At 35.4% G+C, this 27,693-nt stretch overlaps 1 protein-coding gene across 8 annotated transcripts in view; it reads left to right on the forward strand.

The window, feature by feature from the left end:
- The window catches only part of LOC149801712 (phospholipid-transporting ATPase ID-like), a 246,481-nt gene extending 230,089 nt beyond the window's left edge, over positions 1-16,392 (forward strand). For all 8 annotated transcript variants that reach the window (XM_089955994.1, XM_089955993.1, XM_089955997.1 and 5 more), the window contains exons 24-25: positions 323-568; positions 3,239-16,392. In XM_089955994.1, coding sequence (XP_089812120.1) covers positions 323-568; positions 3,239-3,817 — 825 coding nt within the window. In that variant the 3' untranslated portion in view covers positions 3,818-16,392. The remainder of the gene's footprint in view (positions 1-322; positions 569-3,238) is intronic.
- The last annotated feature ends 11,301 nt before the right edge of the window (positions 16,393-27,693 follow it).

Raw genomic sequence — 27,693 nt, forward strand, 5'->3', positions numbered from 1 at the left:
CCTTGACATATAAGAAATACAGTATATGGTAGTAAATATATTAAAACCTGTAAAAATACAATTACAGTCTGTTGGGTTTGTATAAATGGAAACTCAGTTACAGCCAGTAACTGTAAAGCATCATAATTCTTAGGCCTACTGTAATTAATTCTCTGCAAATTTAGCACCACTGGCATATTTTGTCATTTTCTCACCAGACATAAACCAAATACTAAACCTACAAATTTCATTAATTTAGTTGTCATTCAGAGTTTTAAAAGAATTGATGCTTGTTAAAACTTTTGTGATTTCTAACAGCTTACCAATGTCATTGTCATTTCAGGATGTTGACGAGTACTATTCGTTACGCTATCCCAAGTTGTACCATCCTGGTTTGGTGAATCTCCTGTTCAACAAGTGGGTGTTTATTTTTAGCGCAGTAGAGGGGATTCTTACGTCCATTGTTTTGTTCTTCATACCATATGGGGCCTTTTACTGGGCAGTCAGTCCATGGGGAGCAGATCTTGCCGACCAACAGTCCTTTGCAACTGTTGTTTCAAGCTGTCTTGTTGTTGCTGTGAACTTGAGGGTGAGTATCAGGAAGGTTGGAAAATGTTCTGTAATGGTGGTTTACTGAGGTAGATTGCACAAATATAGTAAGATCTCATTCTCTCTAACATGGCTGGATCAAACACATTGGATCAAATGTGTTTCAGTTTGGGCCTTATGCCCATATATATATTGAACCTCATGGACTTGGACTACTAGTTTCTTGGGTATTCCAGTAACTGAGATTCTACTAAACAGGGCAAAAAAGTGGTGGTGGGTGGACGGGGATGCAGGTATTTGCATCTCTAGTACCTGTTTGCAGCTGGATTGACAGGGGCAGTTGCATGTAGGTTAATTTTCTGATTGATTGACCCAACAACAGCAATAACTGTGTTGGACCAGAGCAACTTTCACACTCCCAATCTGGATTCAGAGTGAAAATCACTGGGCCAGATTGTATTTTAGGAAAAATTGCTACCTGCACAGGAAACAGTGGCCATGGATGAGCATTTATAATCCTTTTGCACCACTTGATATGAAGAACTGAACCCATGATCTCACTGATGTGATGAGAGCTTCTGTTACCATCCTCTGTATTGGAATGCTTGTAAACATTCCTCTGTACTTTACAAAATGCAGATTTTACGTGCTTACATTATATACTTGCTTATAAGTGGAGTCCAACTGCAAGCAACATAGACTTTGATGAGCTGTCACATAAAGTGCCAGCAGGTCAGGGTCTTTGTTGTTTGTTCTTTGGATAACTGCTAACAAACTACATATACCCAGATCAGCTGGCATAGTATGCAAAGGCAGATCTGGGTCTGTGCATTTTGCAGTTGGACTTGACTTAAAAGTGAATATTGTGCATTAAGTCACGCTTATCTTAATTTTAAACTTGATTTATGCTGATTGCTCAGCAAGTTGTAACAGCTTAACATGGCTTAGTCTTGATGACTTGGGTGTTGTAACAACTTATCATGGCTTAGTCTTGATGACTTGGGTGTTGTAACAACTTAACATGGCTTAATCTTGATGACTTGGGTGTTGTAACAACTTAACATGGCTCAGTCTTCATGACTTGGGTGTTGTAACAACTTAACATGGCTTAGTCTTCATGACTTGGGTGTTGTAACAATTTAACATCACTCAGTATTGATTCCTTAAACGTTGTAACAACTTAACATGGCTCAGTCTTAAGGACTTGGATGTTGTTACAACTTAACATGGCTTAGTCTTCATGCCTCAGGTTTGTAACAACTTAACATGGCTTAGTCTTGATGACTTGGGTGTTGTAACAGCTTAACATGGCTTAATCTTGATTTGGGTGTTGTAACAACTTAACATGGCTCAGTCTTGATGACTTGGGTGTTGTAACAACTTAGCATGGCTTAATCTTGATGGTTTGGTGTTGTAACAACTTAACATGGCTCAGTCTTGATGACTTGGGTGTTGTAACAGTTTAACATGGCTTAGTCTTGATGACTTGGGTGTTGTAACAACTTAATATGGCTCAGTCTTGATGACTTGGGTGTTGTAACAACTTAATATGGCTTAATCTTGATGACTTGGATGTTGTAACAACTTAACATGGCTTAATCTTGATGACTTGGACATAACAACTTAACATGGCTTAGTCTTCATGATTTGGGTGTTGTAACAATTTAACATCACTCAGTATTGATGCCTTAAACATTGTAACAACTTAACATGGCTCAGTCTGATGACTTGGATGTTGTTACAACTTAACATGGCTTAGTCTTCATGCCTGAGGTGTGTAACAACTTAACATGGCTTAGTCTTGATGACTTGGGTGTTGTAACAACTTAACATGGCTTAGTCTTGATGACTTGGGTGTTGTAACAGCTTAACATGGCTCAGTCTTGATGACTTGGATGTTGTAACAACTTATGGCTTAATCTTGATGACTTGGGTGTTGTAACAACTTAACATGGCTCAGTCTTGATGACTTGGGTGTTGTAACATGGCTCAGTCTTGATAGTTTGGGTGTTGTAACAGCTTAACATGGCTTAGTCTTGATGAATTGGGTGTTGTAACAACTTAACAAGGCTTAATCTTGATGACTTGGATGTTGTAACAACTTAACATGGCTTAGTCTTCATGACTTTGGTGTTGTATCAATTTAACATCACTCAATATTGATGCCTTAAACGTTGTAACAACTTAACATGGCTCAGTCTGATGACTTGGATGTTGTTACAGCTTAACATGGCTTAGTCTTCATGCCTCAGGTGTGTAACAACTTAACATGACTAAGTCTTGATGTCTTGGGTGTTGTAACAACTTAACATGGCTGAGTCTTGATGACTTGTGTGTTGTAATCTATTGACTTGGCAAGATAAAACTTCTGACTTTAAATGGTCAACTCTTTACTCCCCCGTGTGCTGTAACGTTGGCTCAAACTTTTTACAAAACCAGACCTTTTTATAACTGTCTTCCTTCCAAGTTTGGACAGATATTTTGGTCCCTTTAAGGTGTTTCTGATACTAATTAAAGTTGTTGATACCGTTCAGTTCTATAAAATAGCCAAATATTTTGGTCCCAACAGTGTCAGGTTTAGCAAAAAAATTTCAGTATTATATTGGATATATTCTTATGTTATTTTGTGTTTCATTACATTTTTAACATTATTTAGTTAAAATGTGTATAAACTCTTTGAAGTACCTCATTTCTGTCTCCCTCTTTTCAGTGTGCATTGGAGACTGCATACTGGACTCCATTCAACCATGTTGTGATATGGGGAAGCATTATCTACTACTTCTGTTTCTTCCTCCTGATGTATGCCACAGGTGTTATCTGGTATTACCAATACATTGGTGTTGCATATGCTGTGTTTGCCTCAGCCAACTACTGGCTTTGTTTGCTTGTCACCAATGTCATTCTTATCCTTCCTATTGTTGCATACAAGTTTTACATAACCAACATCAGAACATCCTTATCAGACAGAATAAGAATGAAGCAGAGGTTGACTAAATCTAGGTCCAAAGCTGATCTGCCTGTTCGTAGACAATCAACTCTTCGCAGAAGCACTCGATCATTGCGCTCAGGATATGCATTTTCTCACCAGTCTGGTTTTGGTGAGCTTATTACTAGTGGAATAAATATGAGAGAAAGGGCACGTTCAAACGATATGAAAACTCCAGTCATACTAACCAAAGTTAAGAAGTTGGACGGTGCTTCTAGTGGTAAGAAAAGGGCTGTTTCCCCAACACCATTAAAAAGCAAATTGCCAAGTGAAGAACAAATCATATATTCAGAAAAATTGTGATTTACTGGATTTTTTTTTACTGGTATATAAATTTGGCTGCTAAATTTCTGTGATTTCATCTTTCTGAAGATCCGTTTCTTACTATTGAAGGTTGCTCACGTGATATTTATATAATCTCCACAGAATATCCCATTACCTCATGACATAATATATTCAACCCATGACTCCTAGAATATCTTCTTCTCCATTAATTTTACCTTGAGTTAAAGAACAATATGGTAAAACCTAAAAGAAAATTGATATTTTATGTAAAAATTAAAACTTACAGTTCTTGGCCCGCAAAATTGTTTTTCCTGCAGTATTAAAACTAATGCTGTTTCTCATGAGTCGGAATTTAAAAACATTTTAATATTTGCCACAGTATTCAGAATTTTTTATGTTTTAGATAATAAAACTAAGTTTATTACAAATATTAAATTTTAAAGGATGTCATATTGAATGTGGCATTGCTGAGAATGGCATCGGATGGAAACATTGTTTATTGTACAACACATATAGTTATAAGTTTGTTATTTAATTGCCAGAGAAAAAGAACGTGTAAGCAGTCCTTGATAACTGCATTGTAGGACACTGAGATACATCAAAAATCAATATAATGTTCGATAGTTTAAATTATCTGTGAACAAAAATAGAAAAGTTCAATCTCTTCAACAGCAGAGAGGAAGAAAAAATGAATTATAAGTATTCAAAATTATGGCTGGTATCATTATCCTGAAAACAGAATATCATGAACTTAAACCTTTACTAGCAACTTATGGCCAGATAAAACTTTGAAATATAATTCATGAGAGAGAGAGAGATTGCAGTGAAGTACATCTATTTGTGTAGGCTAAACGACAAATCTTCTAGTGCAATAATTTGGTTTCCCCAAAACTATACAAAAACCGTACAGGTTGTTAGATGAGGATGTTTCGTGAGCAGCCACACAGAAAAAAAGAAAAAAAATGAAACCTATCAGTATTGCATAGTTCTCTTCACAAGTATATCACTATATCAGTGCATCAACAAATTGATGTCCTAATTTTAAATGCTGCAACTATAATGGCTACAACTATATATATAGTTATTTTACTATAAAATCCATAGTTTCAGCTCAAAACACAAGGGGGTAAGGGGAGAGATGTGATGGAGTGTCTATATGTATGATTGGTTAAAACATAACTACATGACAATGCCTGTTTAACTAAAATGTGGGTAAAAACTAAAGGGGGATAGCAGACTTCATTTTGTCAGATATGGTAGCTTGGTAGTACTAACCATTATTTTGTCCAGGAAAACTTGACTTACATGTGCCTTCTGTTACAGCACTTTGTATTTTATTAAATTTCAGTGTCTTGAACAATGTTTAGTAGAGAACACAACAATCTAAATTATTCCTCATATAAAGCTGGGATAATCCTTTATTTCAACTATACTAGGTTGGAAAAAAGCAAGCATACTTCGGAACATCAAAATGAGCAGTAAGCCGATGACACTCATTACCACTGTTATTGTAATTTTTTACTCCTGCTATTGGGAACAATTCATTTCTTCAATGATTGCAGTGTGCTCATTTCCCAAAATAAAAAAACAGAACATCAAAAGTATCCTAAAAGTTTAGTTCTGCAAATTTTAGTGGAACAATAATTTTTAATTGTTACATCTTTCACAGGTTTTACCATATTCACATTTTGTAACTAGCAAGCAATACCATTTTCACAGTGTTCTTTTTATTTAAAAAAACATAAGATTTGATATTTATTTAAAAAAATTTAAACTATGTATCTATGTATATGTATGTATGTATGTATGTATTTATGTAAAGTGTATTTTTGTAATTAGTCTTTTAATGTTATATATATTTATATTCACCATGAAGAGCTAAGAAACAAAAACGTATTAACATGTTCTGTTGGTACAGTGTTATAGTCCTTATATTCTAGTATGACTGAAACCATTACATTGATGATTATTTCTTTTGGTATTCTTTTGTTGTTTTATTGTTTTTGTTATGAATGATTTGATAATTTTGATCGATTGAAAGAGACAGATTGCTGGCTCGTTCTCTCAGTAATTGTGTTTTTAGTTGGCCTACCTAATATTATGTGTTGGTTTTTTTTAGGCATAATGTTATGAGTTTCATACAGTTCAGTCTAGTCAAATTCATGGCTTTATAATGCAGTATACAGCAATGTCTTAGGTTTAGATTAATGACATATATAATTGTTTGTAAGTTTAATCTAACTGCAAACACTTCAGACCAAGATCTGCCATTGCATAATATGCTAGTAGATCAGGGCCTGTGTTGTTCGTTCTGCCAATTACACTTAACAAACTTGCATAGACCCAGATCTGCCTGAACATTATGTAGCAACCTATCTGGTTCAAAGTGTAGTTTGCAGTTGGATTCAACTAGTAAGCGAGCGTGTATGGTATTTAGGTCACTTGTCAGGTTCTGTGTTGCAGCATTTGTGTACAGCTTGATGACTGGGATTAGTTTACATAGCAAAAATTATTTTTTTGCATATAAAACTTGAAGAAACAATCTTGAGGTTGAAATGTTAGAGCTTTTTCATGCACTGGATTACTTTGTAGGCCAAACAAATTACATATACACCAGTATACTTTCCATTACACAACTGAGATATTATTTTCCTATTTAAATATACATGTTTTAATGCTGATCTTTGTAAATAATTTTTTTTAAAGATATGGATGTTATTAAAACATCCTGTATTGTGTATTCAAAACATTAAATTGACCAAAGCCACAAAGATATTTGTAAAAGGGCTATAAGTGCATTTAATACAATACCCTTCTGATGCAGATATGACATAATAGATATTATGAAACGGGCCACATATTTACACAGGACAATTATTAAAGTTCATTATTACTCCATTCCTCATGTTAAACTATATCACATTCCTGTGGAAGATTGGAAAAACTTTATGCCATCTTGATTATGTAAAAATGTGTTCTTCTGGGGCAAAAACATAAATAAAAATCCTTCCTATTGGTTTACTAACGTGTCCAACTACCTGCCTATCTGCCAAAGAGTATTCACTTGTAAAAATAACTTTGTGGGTCTGACAACCAAAAATTATAACCAATTTATGTCAGAAAATTTAACCTCAGATAATCGTATTAGTCTTCAGAGATTTGCTAAAACATTACTTCTTTAAATATTTTATAAGAATATAACATCATCAGTGTACCATTGGAAGAAATCTATTTTAAAATTGAGACACAATTTCCGAAGAATTAAAAGCCATCCAAATCCTTATCTTTCAGGCAAGCTGAAATTGTTGCCTTGACTGTTTGATGTTGCACATTTATCTAAATAGTCAATACACTTTGATTTACCATATATACTTGCTTATAAATCAAGACCAACTACAAACAATGTAGACTCCTGATCTGTCATTGCATAATGGGCTTGCAGATTAGGGCCTATGTTGTTCTTTCAGATTACTCCTAACAAACTGCATAGACCCAGATCTGCTGGTGCATTATGCAGTGGCAGATCTGGATCTATGCAGTTTGCCATTGAACTCGACTTATAAGTGAGCATATATGTTAATCATAGTTATTACAAAGATGGCTGTTAGGCACTGTATTAATTGCCCAAAACATATTGCTGAATTTGCTAATTTGTGGAAATGAATGGTCTGTTGTGTCAAAGCAGTCTATCTTGGGCTTAACAAAAAAATATGCTTGCTTTCTTGTGTACCTAACTTCCCATCTCCACTAGTCAAGGTTCTGATGTATTAACCCTATGTACACCTTGAGAGATTGATCAGATATTTCAGCGCTTTGTTATAGCCACATCTATTGGATTCCATGAGTTGTCTCCCTTAGTATGCAATGCCACATAACCAATAGCATGTTACAGCAGTGCATTCTTACCTTGTAATATGCTGAAAATGGTGGGGGCAATTGACTTCAGCAGAATACTTTGTAAGTTTAACATCAAAAGTAGGATTAAGTACCAGAGAGGAGCCAAGTTGAAAGGGTGTATTTGTACAAACACAGACCAGCATTGGAAAATTGCTCATTTATCAGTCCATTCCAGTTGTGTGCTCCCCTTTTAATTTTGTTTGGATGTGTTGGCTTTCTGCCGCATACAGAAAAATTCACAGATCCGAAGCACTGAATTATCTGATTGATGTACTGAGGTGTAGATAGGGTTAAACACATCAGAACCTCTTACAGTGAAGATGCTATCTTCCTGTATACCTTCCTATGTACTATGTACCGAGGTGTAGATAGGGTTAAACACATCAGAACCTCTTATAGTGAAGATGCTATCTTCCTATATACCTACCTATGTACTTAAAAGTACTCGCATAGTTGTAATAAACCCTGAGAACGAGTTTCATGAAACTGCACTGATCAAGACATTTTCCCCCACCCTGGAATGTATTTAGAAAATGAGTAATAAATGCCTTCTCAGATGTCTGCATATGAATATTAAGAGTTTAGAATTCATTGGAGTCCGGCTGGATATTGCAGCCTTGTACGTGGTTATTAAACAATTATGTCATATTGCAGAATCAGGACATCAAACCAGTAGATTTACCCATTTTGAGAGGTAGATTGGCTTCTAAACCAGTAGCTTTTTTTATTTACATATTCATGTGTTTTAAGTGGATTGTAAACAAAACAAACACATTTTTTGACGTGTATTTTGTCCAGGTTATAATAATTAGCAGACTTGAACATGAATATAATTATGATAAAAGAATGTTACAATAATAATTAATACAAGTCAGTTTATTGTCAGCTAAAGGGAAAAAGACTAGTTTTAGATCTCATCATTATTCACTGCAGATATGTTTTTGATAAAATCAAAAGCATTTTTTATTTCTGTCACAAGGTCAATGACTGGTGACCACTGAACACATTCATTGTAATTAATAAGTTTCACCCTGTTTTCTGGTCCTGATTTCATCTTGAATAACTTTGTATTTGCAAAGAATGGAAAATGTCACTTCTGGATAAGCATTAGAATGTTGTAATGACAAAACAACCACACTCAGGCAGCAAAGAAGTTTATACATACATTTTCCTATAATGGGTGTTTTAAGGCTGATGACTGCTCTCCAGTACTCCTCCAAGATACATTCACTCAGAGGAGGAAGTTCCTGAGTTGGATTTAGGATGTATTCCTGAGACTTGTCTTTCTTAGCCAGTAGGTTTTTTTTAGTATTGGGTGAAAACACCATGTTATGCATTTTTACATGGATTTAACAAGAAATATAAGAGCTGCCCTTGAACATCTTGAACACAGTAACAACTAAACATGACCAAAATAATAAGGAAAATTCTTACTAATAGGTTTTTGCTGAAATAATTTTTGGTCTGTTACCCCTTTTTATCATCTCCACTCAAGGTCAGCTGATTTTTAATCACGGACTCCAGAGTTATCATGGACCACCTTTGATCACTTTATGACTTTGAAAAACAAGTAAAAAAATATGTATTTGGCTTCAAACGCTCCAGATCACAACAATAAGGCAATCAATTAACTTGTTGTGTACACATGTTTGCCTTCTTAAACTAATTGCCCAACAGCTTAGCATTGAACTAGTCATTGTATGGTTATAACAGTGTCAGTCCCCAGTGGACTGGTTCCTGCTGGTTTAACTTCTGTGTGGATAAAACATGTAAAAATAGCTTTTTGTTTAAACATGTTTTTTTATGTAATAAATAGTCTTTTTATTTTTAAAATCAGTAGATTTTAACTATGAAATGTGCAGTAGACAGCGTTTAGAATGGCATTATTGTCTTGCCACTGATAGAATCACATGTCTGTAAAATTGGGGCCAGTTATAATCTGAAACAAAACAGGATATGAAATAAAAGAAGTCCATTGGTAATATTTATCAGATAACCATATCTTTTCCAGAAGTGAAAGATGATGATAATTATTTGTTAAGCTTCAGTGATCTTCATTGATATTAAATTTCATTTATTTATGAAGTATGCAGGGTATTAACAAAATCTTGTGGAAATCATTTCATTAATCATCCAGATTTAGTTTTTCCTTCCTGATAGATTTTTAAAAATGTATTGGTTTTTGTATGATTCCTGGTGCAAAATGGCAGACTGATCTGTCCTGACAATGCAGTGTTGGATTTGTCACTATTAATTTAAAATTCTGTTGCATCATTGTTATTTTAAAAGGACAGCTGTAATTACTTATCTTGTAGCTGTATGTGATACTTTATTCGTGTATATATTGAACAAAATTTAATCATTATTGATCGCAGTCTGTTTTTGTAACTTTGATGTTCATGGCTCAGCAGTGAAGAAGTCCATTAACATGTTTGTTGTTGTCAAGGCTTTTCACTGAAATACTTGTAGTTTTTATTTTATAAATGCAGCTATTTTTAGATATTGGCAAGGATAATTATATAATTTCAGGATTGTATTGTATATACAGAAGTTATTAATCTGACTTTAAAATTAAATGAAGACAGCCTTAGGAGTTGAATTTACTTATGTTTAAGATGTAGGGTTGCATGATTTCCTTTTGTTTGAAGGTTAATATTTCATTTGAAACATATGCTTGTCAAAATCAGTGATGCTTGGTGATCAAATATACTACTGGAATTAATGGAGGCCCTGGGTGGCTGAGTGGTCTAAGGCACTCATCTTTACAGATCACTGACATCTCATCTCTGTCCATGTGGGTTTGAGTCATGGGTTTGTCCATGGGTATGTGAGAAAGCTTGCCAGTAGAGTCCCATGAGTCCTTAGTTTGCAGTGTATTGCTGTCGTTTGCTGAAAAATGGTATTTAACCCATAACAGCAGGAATAAGAACAGGAATTAAAGCATATGGTTAAATTCTCAAACTGAGGTCATTGTCACCTACATGTACCATACATCATGCTGAATTCAGATTTTTGTTACAGTTCTGTTATGGTTTCTGCACCTGTATGTTTCTGTAAGTAGCTGACATTGGCACTAAAGTTTTAATTATGAAGTATATATTAAATGACCATGTCTTGTACAAATATCACACCTTGCATACCAACTTTCTTAAAATGTCGATGCAGCAAGGTGAAGTGATACTGAAGGAACCAGCGGTATCAGCAACCTTAAAATAAACAACAGATCTGTTATTGTCTATATTTACAGTAACATTACTATGAATTTCCACAGCTTATAGTCAACCCTGCAGCAGCAACATCTAAGAAGAATGGTATGTAGGGCATCAAATGTTAATGTGAAATATTTTTATGAGCTTTTGTTTTCATGTAAGATGTAGTAAAGCATGGACCAGTCAATGCCTCACAATGCAAATGGTTACAAATTTTAAGCCAAGGTTAAATCCAGCTGAGGTACTGTATTGATTGCAAACTTTTCATCCATATACATGTGCACCTCCCCCATGGAAGTTAGGGGTGTTCACTGTCCCTCTGGTCACTCACTGAAATCTCCTTACACAAAATTATTATGAAAAATTTCTTTTTTTCTTTTTTTCCATGATATTTTGGCTTCAGTATAGTGTATTTACGTTAATACTGCCCATGACCATCTGACTGAACTGGCTTGAACAGGGCAAGGCAATGTATTTGCTAATTTCAGGATTAAAGATGTTGATGGAATATGGTTGGATTAATAAAGAGCTCAATCAGCACAAAACAATAAACTTTACTATGATTCTCCCCGCAAGGTATGTTGTTTTAGTGCTTAAAATTTTCAAGTTGGATTAGAGTCTCTACTAAGTATGATGGATAGTAATTTGCACAGAAACAAAGATGTTAATTATGGTTGGATTACACAAGAGCTGAGGTGGCTTGAAACTGGGTCAGTTTGACATTGGTGTTTAAAGTTTGTCAAGGTGTCTAAGCATGCATGCCAGTGCCAAAATATAAAATTCCAAGCAACTGAAAGAAATATCACATGAAATTCAATGATTGTTGGGAACAGGAATTTCAGAGGATGCAGTAAAGTTCAGAAGGACATGAATTTGTATTCTGCTCTTGCAGTAATGGTGATTTTAAAGTCTGCTAAAGTGCAAGACTGGCATCACATGTCATGCAAAAATTCCATCTCATAAAAATATATTAAATGCGACAACAGATACACCACCACTGAAATCCATGTTTATGGAATCGGTACCAAATGTGGATCAAGTTACACATGCTAAGACACTATCTACCAACTTTATAGCTGAGCGTAATCTCCCATTTCTGGTAGCATGTCATTTTTCAGGTGTAGTCAAAATAATGTTCCCTGACTCAAAAGTTGCACAAAAGCAACCCGATTCTACCCACAGGCAGGAAATCATTTTAACTTCTTGGTTGGTGAAATCTGTAAAGTTGTATTGACGTTGCCTTCTGAGCAAAATTCAGACTGACTAGAGGAAACTGAATCCAGTAACAGTACATCATGTAAATGTTAAGATCAACATTCATGAGGACGGCCACAAGTATAATCCATCAATGATCTAAGAAATACTTTTTAAAAAAATTGTGGTATATATAAGAAGAGGATGAATGGCAAAAAATTTCTGTGAAAGGATTGACTTGATGAGATGATTGCATATTTTAATGTTTAAAAAATGTAATGGTTGTAATTTTTGTCCATGTTTATGCTAACAAGTGGGCCAACAAAATTCCTCCATCATTTGAGGTCAAAATTCATGACCAAATTTGGGAATCTCCTGATATGTCCTGACCTGATTTGCCTTTTCTGTCACATGTATGTATATATTTTAAAACTTCTCAAGGCATTTCTTGTGAAGTATTACATTTTTAATACTTTGACTTTTGGCAAATTAAAAATGTTGGGGTTTATACTGGGTTTTCTCAGAGATTTCAGAAAGCTATTTGTATATAAACCCTTGGAGTTTACAACTTTTTGTTTGTTGGATATTTAATAAGTTTGTTTTTCTTTTAATCTTAAACATGTATTTGCTTCCAGGCATTAAAGGAAGAAAAGTTATATAGAATAGTAAATGAAGCCTCACACATTGGCTTCAAATATCATGATAAATTTAGTCCTAATTTGATACAACATATCATTTGATTTGTATTTAATAAGACGTCTTGATATTATGCTCAGATTCATCTCTCTTCATTGTTGTTTTCATAATAAATAAATGATTTAAACTACAGTAGAATTGTGTTTGCAAAATTTGCATACATGGATTAATATTGGCCTAACCAGATTACTTGCTTCTTTACTCAGATTATTGGCTTATCTAAATCCATTTTTCACCTGGATTATCAGCTAATCCAGACCAATTATTTACATTATTGTCTTATCCAGGCCACATGCTTGTGTACCAGTATGTACAGATTTGACCTGAACTGGTACAACTGAACTTTCAGGGAATAGATGGCTGAATCAGTAAAGCATTTGACTTGCAGCCAGTGGGATGCAGGTTCAAATCTGTGCCAGTTGGTTGTTTCTAGTATCATTAAGCATAGTATCTTTCTTCAGCTTTGTGGCAAAAGTGTAGCCAATAAAAATTAATGTTTTTGGTTGAAACAAATAGCCATGTTAAATAGAATTATTTTTATTATTATATGTAATAATGTTTCCGGTGAACTCAAGTAGAGTTGGGATAAATAAGGCCTTGATGTAATCATACTGGCATTGATAATCATATTATACATTTTTGTATTCATTCATTTTTTTCTGCTGGAAAACTAATGCTCAGAATATCAAATTTTATTTTTAGGCTTTACACTTGTCTTAGAAACCTTGAAAGTTTTAAAAGATTTCGGCAGCATATCTTCATCAGCATAAAGCAACAATTATTTTATTTTTGAGGGATCACTTCATCAGCCATGACATTAGCTTGCACACCTTATGTATGTATATATATATATATATATATATATATATATATATATATATATATATATATATATATATATATATATTGTAAAGCACATCATGAAATGTACAATAAATATTTTAACAAAAAAGTCCATTCTTCTTTACACATTTTTATTTAATAATTTCCTGTCAGGAAATGGGGATATTTATTTTTATTTGGCATATTTTTTAATTTTTAACTGATAATTTACAGTTTTTCAGGATTTGACCACTTAGTTTAGAGCAGCTTTCTGTGAGGAATGGAGTAGGCAGTATAAAAATTCTTTGTTTTCATATATCATGGTATTTGAATTGAACTCAATTCTCCAGCTAGGCATAGCCAACACTTTTGGGAAGAGACACATAGTTTTCATCATTTACCAGTGGAAATATTACTGCTTGTACATTAAAATTTCTTCTTAATTTTCATTCAGTAAAATATACAGATGTCTTTTTCAAGATCTATAATTTTTGCAAAGGCACCAGTGGCATAGGAAAGCCCACAAGTGTGGAGGGTGGAGAGGTGGCATTGTAGGTCAAAATTCCAATCAAACAACTTATTGGAACCTCATTCCTGTGGATCTGCCTAGTCTGGACATATGAATTCTTTAAAGACCTAAAACCGTTTTATTGGGTCACAAAATTTGTTCTTTGAAGCAACCAAGCAGTCCTTGAAATTCTACACAGTGAATACAAGTGAATTACCAGTACACTAATGAATATTGTATAACATACATATTGGTTGTTCTTGACACAGTAAAATGTTCTTTATGTGCACTTTTTAAAAGAGGTGAACCTTATTCAGATATTTGATTATTACAATAATGCAATTAATGACAATTATTGCAATTCATGACTTTCATTTACCAAAGAAATGGTGGGTTCAGAAGAAACTCCAGAAATCTGGATGAATAAAATGTCCAAATAGTTATGTATGAACAGTTTTTGTTTTAGTATCATGTAAATATATGGAACACTTAAATCCACACCATAGGGTTGCAGCCTATTTACTGGGATGGGTATATATAACGATATATAAATGCAGGTTGGTTTATACACATATAATTCCAAATTGCACCAGCTTAATGTATTTAAACATGACATACATGTAGTAATTGTTTTCAATGTAGTGCGTCTTTGATTACTTTCCTGCTGATGTACCGATTTAGTTTATAATGGACCCAGACTGCAATGAAATAGATGTGTGTGAGAATATTAATTTCATATTTCATGTATAACAATATATTCAACAAAAATATAAATTTAAATTCTAGTTTAAGGGATCAAAGATAACACACAATCTGCTCCGTGGTGAATAATTCATATGTGCCAGCCTTAAGGCATAGTGTATTATGTTATGATCCTGTCTGTCAAGCAGTCCTTTATTTTGTTTCTGAACAACTCTAGTTTTCCACTGTCTAAACATACCAAACTTTGTGGATGGCTTGTGCACAAAGTAAAGAAGAAACCTGTCAATTTTACGATGAAAAAGGTCTAGGTTTCTGACTGAAAGAAAAAATGGTTTCTGCACAATAACTTGTTCTGCAGTATTGTTACCAGATCATGTGGATGGCTCGTACATGTGATAAGAAAGGAACCTAATGATTTTTAGACCCAAAAGGTCAAAGGTCAGGATTAGTGTGATTGAAAGAAGAATATGGTTTCTGTACTGTAACATCAGTTCTGCATCATAGACCTGGAACAAACACAGGATAGCTTGCACTTGGGGAAAGGAAGAAGTCTGTTAATATTGGAGTCAATGGTGAAGGTTACTGCAATTAAAAGAAGAAAAATGCTTTCTGCACAAGAATTTAAGTTATTGACCATCTTTATTAGAGATTTTGCATAATAACTTCAGTTCTTAGCTCTGTACTTTGACCAATGTTTGTGGATGGATTGCATTTTGGGTAGATGAAGAAACCTGTAGATTATTGGTTCAGATGTCATGGTCATTGAGACATGATAATAAGGACTGTTAAACAGTGGGCGGGCATATAATGTGCAGTTCACACTAATTTCATTATGTAATTTATCATTCTGTCTCACAACAGGGACAAAACATTCATTTTATTAGCAGTTTGAAGTTTGTTATTTTAACCGCATACAGAACCTTCTGTACTTTATGCACTACCATAAAAGCTTGAGTAAAAAAAAAATAGAATTCATGACTCGTCAGATAAAATTTACCAATTGTACTGGGAAAAATAAGGTCATTCTGTTTTCACTGGAATTTGAGAATTAAGAGCAACATCAAAAAATAGATTTCATTTATGCAATTCTTTTAGTTTTTGTAGGTGTATTCTACATTGTGGTTCATGCTTATACAGGAGTCACTCAGCTGTTAACTAAAAACAATACTGAAAATTGCTTTTCACAAAATTGACATGACTGAAGTTTTATAATAGCATGTTATTTTAACACAGATATAGTAAAATATGGTAAACGTTTCTACAAGAAAAATTGTAATGAAAGCCGAAAAATAAATTCTGATTTTTAATTCTGATTATGATAAACGAGTCCAAGAGTCAGTTCCATACTAATAAAACAATATTTTCAAGTATACACTCTGGTTTTATATTTCCTCAGAAATAATTGGTCATTTGGCCCAAAGACTGTTTTTATGGTAATATCTTTGATCCAAATTTGACCAAGCACATTGAGGATGGGAACAATGTATTATCTATTTTCATTATGCCAGATTTATATTTATTAGGGAAACCTGGAACAAGTTCTTTGAATAAAATTATTTGGTAAATGTGGATTTTTTTCTTAACTGTGAAAAATGTGTTGTTTGACCTTGAACTGTGACCTAACAGCTTTGAGTCAAAACAGCAGTATATATTGTTACGACATTGTCCATCCGGCTGTTACTTTTCTCAGTAGCACAGTAACTAAGTTTTACTTGATCTCCCTTTATCAAACTTTGTTGATGGCTTATACTAGGGTAAGGAAGAAGCTTATTGATTTTGTCATTAACAATTCAAAGGTGAATGTCACTGACTGAAGAAAAAAAAAAGGCTTCAGCTAAATGACATTATTCCTACATCGCAAACCTGGACCAAACTTTGAGCTTATGGTATGAACCTGAATCCATTGCAAATCTTTCATAAAAACTGCACTCTTTTAAAAAGTTCAAATGTTCTTAGCTGGAATATCAACACAGGACACATCACAGGGCAAAGAGGTTGCTTACAGTAATCATCTCTTGCGACATGCTGAAGGGCACATCAAGCCTATTCTGCATCCCCAAACCTGCTGGGACAAACCTGGTAAATGGGCATATATCGTCATGGTTTAAAATAATCACAATTATGCACCAGATCCATGCATATTACTGACATGATCTTACAGCTAATTGAACTTGTCAAAACTCTAGTAACTCAATTTTTTTATCAAGATATTCGTACAAGTTAAAAAATCACCTATAATCAAGACATGGTATAAATCTGATTATGAGCAAATTCATATTTGAGTTAATCTTGTATATGATAGCCTGAGCGTGTTACCTCTCTGAAGACCAAATTTGAATTGGACTCTGCTCAATATGAGTAAATAACCCTATACAATCGTGGTTTTAAAAAGATTCCATAACAAGAGAGATCTGCCCATTCTAATGAACTGATCTTGCATCCGATTGGCTGAGCTTGTTACTTCTTTAGAGACTATATTCTCATTCAGTTTTGTTAAAATGTGGTAAATAGATTTATATCACCAAGATCAAGGACAACTCTGTGAGCAAGTGCTGTACATTATACATTTATTTTTGGAAATAAATTTTACTGGACTATAGTAAAATAGGTATTTTAAAAAAACTTTTAGAGTGAATTGTTTCTCTGTCAGAATATTTCCCTATCACATTAACATTAGAAAGGTATTCTGCTACCTCTCAAATCCACCAATGACAAAGATAAAATTTGACTTGCCATCTATATTCCAATCAAAGAGAAGAAACTGTTCCCAATCCTTCCACATACCACCGCTAATTGGCTTTAGTTATTCACCAGTTTTACTTAAATGAAACTTGGATGAAAATGCTGACATTTGCAGGGAGCGGTGGGAGGGTTTATTAGTAATGTGATTGGCTCAGTATATTTGGAGAAACAATTTACTATTATTCTCCTTTGAATACATTCCCCAATCACATTGAAATTAGGAAAACATATAAGAGGACGTGGCAGTGCTGAGCTCTACTATGGTTACCCTGGAGGAAATCTACCCTGTATGAGGGTAAACTACACTCCAAAAATGACTGATGGTCTAGTAAGGAGGAAAGCATGGACTTTTTTCTTACCAAGTAAATCACCAAGCAAATCCAGTGAAAGCACCCTTTCATGCCCATGATAAAACTGCTTACTTTAGACCAGTCTGCAGCTACCAGACCTACCAGATTCAGTTCTTGCCTCTCTAAAGCCAGATCACACAGATGGAAGTTTGACAAGGTTGACTGTGTGTACCTGCAAAACTGTCAGCCTATATTGTGTCTCAGATAGCCACATTCCATTTAAACGTGAGGCTTGAAGAGATAGCTCCTATTTCATGAGTTGTAATTTTCATGGTGTACTTGATCTCTTGAGATCACAGAGTATGCCAAGCATATTACCCACTTCAGCCAAAATGCTCTGGTGAATATATTCTTTCCATGTCTTGACCAGAAGAAAAAGGTGTTGTTGCTTCCCCCTCCCAGCACTTATCTGTGTGCTTATCTTAGTGTTTATGAGCACAGACCAGGTCCTATCTCACTGCCTACTTAGGGAGCAGATGGCTAGTGTCTGACTGCCCATTGGTGGCAGCCTGTTCATTGCTGTGAAGCTGGTCTGCAGCATAGATAGTTCAGGTCCAATGAAAGGACATGCAACTCAATGACCCTGCACAATGAAGCTAGGACTAGCAAACATGTTTTATATGATAGCAGCTTCAAGGAGGTATTGGCTATGGACTCAGACTGATTTGAATTGAGCCATGTCACTACCTAAGATAAATTTCTCTTGGGAACAGGACAAGATACTTTGACCAAGATATTTTGGTCTATTAAATTCAAAATTAGCAGATATGAAAAAACCTTATCATGACCTATAGACACTGTCGGAATATGTATGAGAGACTGGGGCAGCAGCCTTTAATCATAAGAGCCAGAGGAAAAATTTGCCAATTCCTGGACTAAGGCACTCAAAGGGACAACACTTGCTACTGCACTAGTTCCTGAAAACCTGCCATATTTCCTCTCATACACCTTCAAAGCAGAGGGCCTTCTACCTTGTGAGATTCTCTCCACAACAGAAGATTGAAACAGTTTGTTTTGCAAGGCTCTGCTGACAAGAGCCATGTGTGAAGGAATAGTCCATCTGGGCATGGATGAAGAACTTGCAACCATGAGCAGTTTGAGTCTCAGGGTTATTTTTCTGAAACAATTGCTAGATTGAGCAGATCATTCATCTAAGACTTGTCCAACCTTAGAGTGGCTTCCAGGATTGCTGTATTTTTTACCCTTTACTTTTCAGTACCATGACCATGGGTAGGGGGGTAGGCATAGTCCCACCCCACCCCCAGTTGGTTGATAGTGCAAATCACAGTCCATGCCTTGGGGTCTTAGACTGCTCAGACAAAGTTGGGCAGTTTGTGATTCCACCTCATCAAAAAGATTTCTTTCATTGGGTGGTCCCAAAGTTGAAAAATATGTTTAAAGTTTCTGTGTGGTAGGACCATTGCATTGAACTGTCTGGCCATTTCTTGACAATGAATTAGACAGGACACTAATCCTACTTGGAATACAAATAATTTGGACAGTTAAATTCTTCTAGGTGCACAAGTGGATAAATTCCAAAACCAGTATGCACAGATTTGATGATTTAACACCCCCTTTATTTTGAGGATGTAGGCCACCATCACAGAATTGTCTGACATATCGAGGACTACCCTTCAATATATTTGGTTTTTCCAGAAATGAAATACACTTATTATGACCTCAATTTCTGGGATGTTGATGTGGGGAGAAAACTCTTGCAGTCCCATTTGCCACTGTCCAAGCTGAACAAGCAGGAAATGCTACTTTGTTGGAGCTCAAGATTTTGTAAACCAGATGCTCTGAAAAGATGTATGATTGGGCTAGCTGGGCCATTTGCAGAGGGAACATTAAAATCAATGCCAAGGAGAGTCAAGTCTGCCACTATTTATGAGTAGTCTGAGGAGACCATGATCCACTCCATTGTAAGCTCAATGACCAGTGTCATGTGCAATTGATGAAGGCAAAAACAATTTAAGCTTGTAAAGAATTCCTTGCCTAGGTGGACGAAATGCTAGGATGGAATAAGATTTGATTTGTACTAATTAATCAGAGACCCTCTGACTCGAAAGGGAAAGATCATTTCTGTCCTTGACAAGAAATAAACTTGCCTTGTGTTTTTGGAGGATATCACTGTTGTTGTTGTTGTTGTAGGGTTTAACGCCATTTTTCAGCACACGATAGGCTATACATGGCGGCCAGTATTAATGGTGGAGGAAGAACCCGAGAAATCCATGGAAAGAACCACCGACCCTCGAGAAGCTACTGGCAAGCTTTCTCACATACCCACATTGGCCGAATCCGAGACTCGAACCTACGCAGACAGAGGAGGATATCACTGAGATAAGCTGCTGTTAATACTGACAAGACTGACCAGAAGAGGAGATGACACAGTTAGGATCTTGGAGAAAGCCCTTGCGGCCAAATGGGAGAGCATGAAATTGATAAATGGTTCCTTGGAAACTGAAATGTAGAAATTTGGCTAAATGGGCAAGCACAGAATTGATAAATGGTTCCTTGGAAACTAAACTGAAGAAACTTGTGCAAGGATACATTCATAGTCATGTGAAAGTATGTGTTAGTCAGGCCTAAACTGACCACAAACTTGTCTTTTTTCAAGGAAAATCTGATTGCTGTCCCCATCTTGAACCTTTGTGTGGCTATGTATGTGCTGAGATGGCTGAGATCTATGACTGGTTTGAGATTACTGTTGGTCATGGGCACTAGAAACAGCTTGTAGTAAAACCCCAGTGATTTTCTTTTGGGAACTACTTTCAAGTGGTGACCAGATCTCATATAACAATGCTGCCATCTCTCGATCAGATAGCAAATCCATCATGGAAAGGGAAGAGGTTGGATAAACAACATCCAAAGCCCCTCCAAAACAACTTGGATCACCCATTCACCTAACAGATTGATCTGTTTGGTTCACAAACGAAGACGTCTGGCACTCACAGGAATGCTCTCTGAGGGAACATCATCTGTTTGGAGGCCTGGGTAAGGATAAACTTTGTTTCCTTCCCCCTCTGCCACACTACTGTTTGAATTGAGGATTTTATTGCTACCTGAAATTGGATTAAGGACAAAACTGTTGCCTTTGAGAGTTATTCAATCTCTTATCCTAGAGCCATCAATCATATTTATACTGTGGCTGAAACTGATTCTGTCTAAACACAGGAGCAGGGGCAAGGTGAGTTGAAACAGCCATTCTTAAGATGGTTGCTTCCATACTTCCTCAGTTTTACTAGTAAACAGAAACAGCATGCAAAAAGGTACCAAACACAAATGCCAAAAGTGTGATGTGGCTTAAGGCACAAAACTGAGATTAGCTGACTCTGTCATGGCATTTGCCACTGTGTGATCTGCAGCTGTATTAATTACCTTGGCAATGTGGACATGGTTTCCCACACATGATTGCTCCCCATTTTTGATACCAGTTGAAAAAAGCAAGATTGGACAACTCTAGCACAGAAGAGGTAGTGATCATGCTTCTCATCACCTTGGAGGTAGCATGCAGTAATTTTTATCCATCTTTTAAAAACAAAGAGTTGGTCATATGAACCTCAGCATTTTTTTATATATCCAAGTATGGCAGCTCAGTGTTGAATGTCAGTGAATGTGATACCAGCATAGTGAGAATGATGCTGATAGTTGACTTTCTCTAATGAAAGCCTTTGAATTGCCTGGGTCTTGTATTTTATCAGTGAGGTAGTTTGAAATATCTTTCACACTTGCTGACTGTGGAAGAAGACAGAAGGTTGACTGCTCCTCCTCATCTTCCAGATAGACTGAAGTCTTGACCTTTAGGCTTGACTTACAACTGATGGGGCTGGACACTTGGAAATTGGCTGTATTCTGCACACTCCATTGTAGCATCATCATACTTTTGACTCTTCAAGGTTATCCCAGCACTCACTGTGGGGTGGTCCTTATCAGGTATTTGAACAGTATCAGAATAAAACATTCCAGGGTGCAAGGCCATGGCTTTACCAACATCCTTGTACAGTTTCATCTCTTCCCAAGACAAACTATAAAAATTCATTTGGGGGATGCATTGGCAATGGGGCAAGTGCCAGGATTTGTCTTGCCAGTATGAAATGCTGGTTATCATGATGACCAGTTAGTAAAGCTAGATGGCTGGCCATGTTATCAGCTGGGCAGTTGACATGGCTCTTTGCTGGATGGTCGGTTTGGTATTTGCCTGGACAGCCAGTTGAGTAAATGCCTTGTTGATTCATTTGGTGAAATGGATTGACTAATCCCTGTGTTGATTGATTTTTGCTCACTGATTGTTGAAGCAGGCCGGCATGGCTGCTGGACTGGCTGAATAGCAGCCAGAATCTCCTTATACAGACTGGTGGCCATACAGCTCATCCACATCCAGCAAATATCCTACATGCCATGACTCAGAGGCCCTAGGGCCAGGCTCTGATATGTAGGAGGACTTACGCCCAATGGGAAGGTTAGAAAAGGGAGGACAATCTCCATAAATTACAACTCAGAGTTGGAAATATAAGAGTGAGATGGAACTAATTCATTTGTGGTCAGCAACTATGTCATTGTCTCTTGTATTAGTCACCTCATCTGCAACTCCAACAAAGCCTGCAGAGATAAGACCAAAACAACTTGTTCTTCCAGTTTCCCCGATGTCACAGTAGCTATTGTACACAATATTTTGGGAGGGGTGGTACCATCAATGTATCCCCTACAATGCTGGCTAGTAATGATGTTTTTGGATGGTTTTGCAGGTCTTAATCTCTCTTTAATCTTAAGATTTCATATTAATACCATAGCTCGTTTTCTAACCATACCTTGCAGACACTGCATGTAGTCATGGAAAAATATTTAGACATGCAAGACCAGTTACATGCATGTCTTCATTGACCTTGTTGCAAACTGAACATTTTGTCAAGATCTTGGTAAATTTTCTGAAAGACAAGAACAAAAAAAAATATGAGAAATAAGAACCCAAATTTTGTTACTTACATAAAGAAGCAAAGTTTATTATTAAATAAGCAAATAAATATAAAACTACCAACAACAGGTGCTAACTATACTGTGTTGGAGCATGATGTCTTTATTTTAAAAGTCCACAACTGTGATAAATTCACATAAATATCCGTAAATTAATTTTTTTAATGATTTCAACATTTGCTACTGTCAATATTCAACCAAATTTGTCAACAGATGGTGTACAATCCGCAAGACTGATTTAAACTTTTTGTACATACAATGTGACTCCTATCTGTGAAAACAAAAAACTGGTAAACAACCACGTCTACCTAGCAGTGGTAAGGAGGTTTCGGAAGAGTTTCTTCCTTTGATCTATATGGAATATAGATGGGAAAGACAAATTTTGTCCTCTTTCTGTGACTGCTGGATTCAAGAGGTAGTGGAGCATCTTCCTAACATCAATGTGATCTGGGAATTGATTAAATGGAGAACCAACATGATAATAGAAGGATGGGAGATAGTTTCTGTAGGGTTCTATTCTTATGACACCACAAAAACCAACTTTGTGACATTATCAACTATTCAGTTATGTAAGACAGATGAGCAATATCAATCGCTCCTGTGCCTCTTCTTTAATTTTTAAAACATTTATGATACTTGGAAAATGATTATAATTGTTTTTAGATTAAAGCAGCACTAATGCTTGGATAATAGTAAGGAGTTTTACAAACATGTTACTAAAGGTATATAAACACAATAAATTGACTAAATTAACTGTTATGTATATTTGATTTACTTGTATCTGATTTAATATATATTTATTTCAATTTAATTGTTAGTCAGTTTTAATTTTTTATTTTTTATTACAGGCTATTTTAATGTAAATTTATTCTTTAGAGATGATACTTTTTTCAGAAAATAATTTGACCTTGACTGTTAGTTTATAAACAACCGGTGTTGATCTAAATCCTGATGTGGCAACTGCGTAAACAAGTTCTATCGTAGTTTAAAATGATTGGTTGTTGTCAAGGTCATGATGGGACTTCATCTTTAAGATGTAAACAATTTTTTATTTTTTATTTCTTAGAGTAAAATGTCAGGGTCACACTGGGTAGACGTGATCTTTAACAAGTACTTATTTTCTATAAGCTTTGAGAAGATGATCACGTTACCCCTTGTTTATGTTTTTGAAGACCATATAACCCGTATTTTGGAAATTATTCTCAGTAGAAGCTGGGCTGTTAAACTGGAAGCTGTATGTTGTGCTGTTTGGAGTTATTTCAAATTGCTTGGATTCAAAAGGATTAATTCTGTTATTTTTTTGGAAAATATGTGTGCTCATGTGAGATTCTTAATCAAAGGCAGTTCTTATAAGAAATTTATTTTGATTTCCAAAACCAGAGTGATAATTTTTGTTTCTACAAGGAACTGTAGACTTCAACACTACAGATTGCAGAATACGTCATTGTCTTCCATCTTGGATTCTTTGTCGGGATTCAAACTTGAAATCATTAGAACTGTTTGTTATTAGGACTTCAAAAATTTTATTCTTGGATTTTTCTTGATTTGATTCTATAAAACTAAGTTCATATTTTTTCATTTTTACAGAATTTTTCCAGGGAAGAAAATTATTGTATTTTTCAAAGCTTGTTGTTTTCACGCTTTCTTGTGTTACTGTTTATTCAAGCCTAAACACGTGACATAAGATGACAAAGGTATTACTAATGATTAGAAAATAGACAACTACTGTACACATAGTGAGACAAGTATGATCAAATATAACAATTTATTTATCCTCAATTAATTTGTCTAAGATTTCTCAGTTACATGGATAAGAAAAATATGATCATTTCTGGAAAACTTTATTTCCAAATTGACAATCACAGACTACAATCTCACACTAATTAACATTGAGATGATTGTAAATTCACAAAAATTCTGTTTACAACAAATATTCTGTGATACAGAGTGTCTTGATTGATGTAATACGAACCTAGCTTGGCTACCTTTGACAAGAAATACGTTACTGAACTAAAATGCATGCTCGCCATTTCTTAACATATCATCATCTGAAAAGTGATGCTCATGTCTTGCCTTGAGTTTAGCAAAATATTTTTCCATAATTCAAACCACCGAAGTTAATGTCTCAACAGAATCACTATAGCTTATTGGCAAGGTAACGATATCTTTAAACAAAACTTTACATGTCAACATAAGAAAAGCAAGCACCTAGGCGAACACCATTCATTGTAGTGGTGAGAAGTGAGTTTTCTTTAGAAACAGATAAATTATTGACTCTCCTTTGTGCCTAAAAAGACTGTGCTATGGCTGTCTCTTCATTTTGTACCAGATATCATTTGGAAAAAATTCCCTGCAGGCAAATAAATTTCTAGCCCCAAAATATCTCAAACACTCCCTATCCCTTTGGCCAAAATTACCATATCTGTATACTCACTCGTATGTCAAGCCCGACAGTAACCTACACAGACCCTGATCTGCCATCAAATAATGTACAGGTAGATCAGGGTTAATGCTGTTTGTTCTATGGAATGCTCCTAACAAACTGTACAGACCCAGACAGTCTGGCACATTATGCAAATGCAGGTTGGAGCTGTGCAGTTTACTGTTAGATTCAACTAAGAAGCAATTATACATGGTAATTGGCAGCATCTTAGTCTTTACACTATATTCTAACATTAAATATCTGCCCATCATGTAAACCTCAAGTTTTATAAATCAAAAGTTCAAATGCCATGGAAACAACAAATGCCTGATATAAGGAAACATTTATTCCTTATTTTAATCTCTGTGTATGTGTTATATGGAATTTTAATCTAGCTTTAACAATTTGTCAGCCATATCACTACGATGTCTGCAGTGAGGCAGTTTATAGTGATGTCTAGCACTAGGGCATCATGAACAGACATGTAGCATGATGTCCCACCCAGCCACATTCCCCTGACACCAGTCCGACCAGTCCTAATACTAACCTTAATGCTGAGCGCCTAATGAGGCATATGTTAGTACCATTTTCTTAATGGGTCTTTGGTATGACTTGGCTGGGTATTGAACCCATGACCTCCCGCATCCGAGTCAGATGCTCTAACCACTAGACCACCAGAGTGGTTTATATTAATCTCTCAACAGCTGCAAAAACAACTGTGCATGTGTGTTTGTCAAAGACCAAAAGAACTGCCAGTGTGTAGATACTATGACTGGATAATACACTTCCTGTTTTGCACCAATGTAACTTTTGCTCGGATGTAATACTGGTACCATCTTCATTTAGTTGTTCTTGTTGTTATGGTTTTTCAACACATGATATTGATGACAGCCAGTATATTTGGTACAGGAAAAACCCTGGTAGAACCACAACCCATGGGAAGCTTTCTCATTTACCCACGCTGGCCGAGTGCAAGACTCAAACACACTCAGACTGAGATGGGATGTCCATGCTTTGTTACGGCAAATGTCTTAGACCACTTGGCTACCCCTGGGCCCCCATTTTCCTTATGGACCAAATAGACATCATAGGATGTCTTTTAGTGAAAACCCTATATCAACATGGTCTTTTGTGCAGGAGGAATAATACGATTTTCTAGTTTGGCACCATTTTCAATTAAAACAATGAGATGGTGAAAGCTACATGTAGATAAGATCATCCATTCTGGAGTAGTGTTAATGTGATTTTCAAGATGGTCACTTTGGTGGCCATATTGGATATCTAAGCAGCAATGTTATCATTTAGGTCTAACATGACCATGGGATGAATGTGTGTGTAAAGTTTCATGGCAACCCTTTAAGTGGTTTAGGAGGAGTATCAACAACAAGCTTGTTCTGTAGATGGATGGATGAATAATGGATAACAGGATATCACATAAAGCTCTTTTAAGTCTACAGCCAGCAGAGTCAAGAAACATTGAAGTCATTGTCTATAACATTTATATTTCTAACATACATTTCAAATTAAAAAAAACACTGGTTCTTTTGCTAAAGTGCTTATTAAAATCACTCCAAAACAGTTGTTATATATTGATGTGCCTAATTATCTGCAAAGCAGATCAAATATAAGCTAACTTGCAGAGTGGAGTTAAAATGTTAGCAAGAAAGAAAAAAGTACATTTTAAAAATAACTAAATGAAGAAAAAAACAACAAGGGCATTGAAAATCTACCTCGTATTCAACTGCATCACATTATTTTTTCAATCTGTACATTGACACAAGCTTGAAAATTAAAATAAAGAGTAAATAACTTTACCACAGTGTGGTTGCTTTATCCCCTGTGAAAGAAATAATGGTAGGAAAAGAAGGGAAACAAAATTAAGACAAAGAACCTGTTACAAAAAAAAAAAACCCTGCCATTTCAGGTTCACTTGCTGGCATGTCAAGAAAGATTTGTTATATCTGTAAATTTGGTAACCCTGAAAAAGAGTGACACAATACATGTACAGTTTAGAAACATTCAAATATAAAAATGTCACTAATAATATCATAGATTTTTGAGTATATACTGGAAATATTATAATTTCTGTTTACTATAAGATTACACACTGAAAGATAAAATACTACAGTTTCTATTAATACTGTGTACACTTGCTTATAAGTTTAGTCCAACTGCAAACTACAAAGACCTAGATCTACCATCACATAAAGTGCTGGCAGATCTGAGTCTGTGCAGTTTGTTAGGAGTAATCAGTAGAACAAAAGACACAGACCCTGATGTGCTAGTGCATTATGCAATGGTAGATCAGGGTCTATGTCATTTACAATACGGCTTGACTTATCAAGAAGTATAGAAGTATATGTGTTTTTAGACTCTTAAGA

Source organism: Sinohyriopsis cumingii, chromosome 4, assembly GCF_028554795.1.
Source record: "Sinohyriopsis cumingii isolate HCF-2022 chromosome 4, ASM2855479v2, whole genome shotgun sequence".
NCBI lineage: Eukaryota > Metazoa > Mollusca > Bivalvia > Unionida > Unionidae > Sinohyriopsis > Sinohyriopsis cumingii.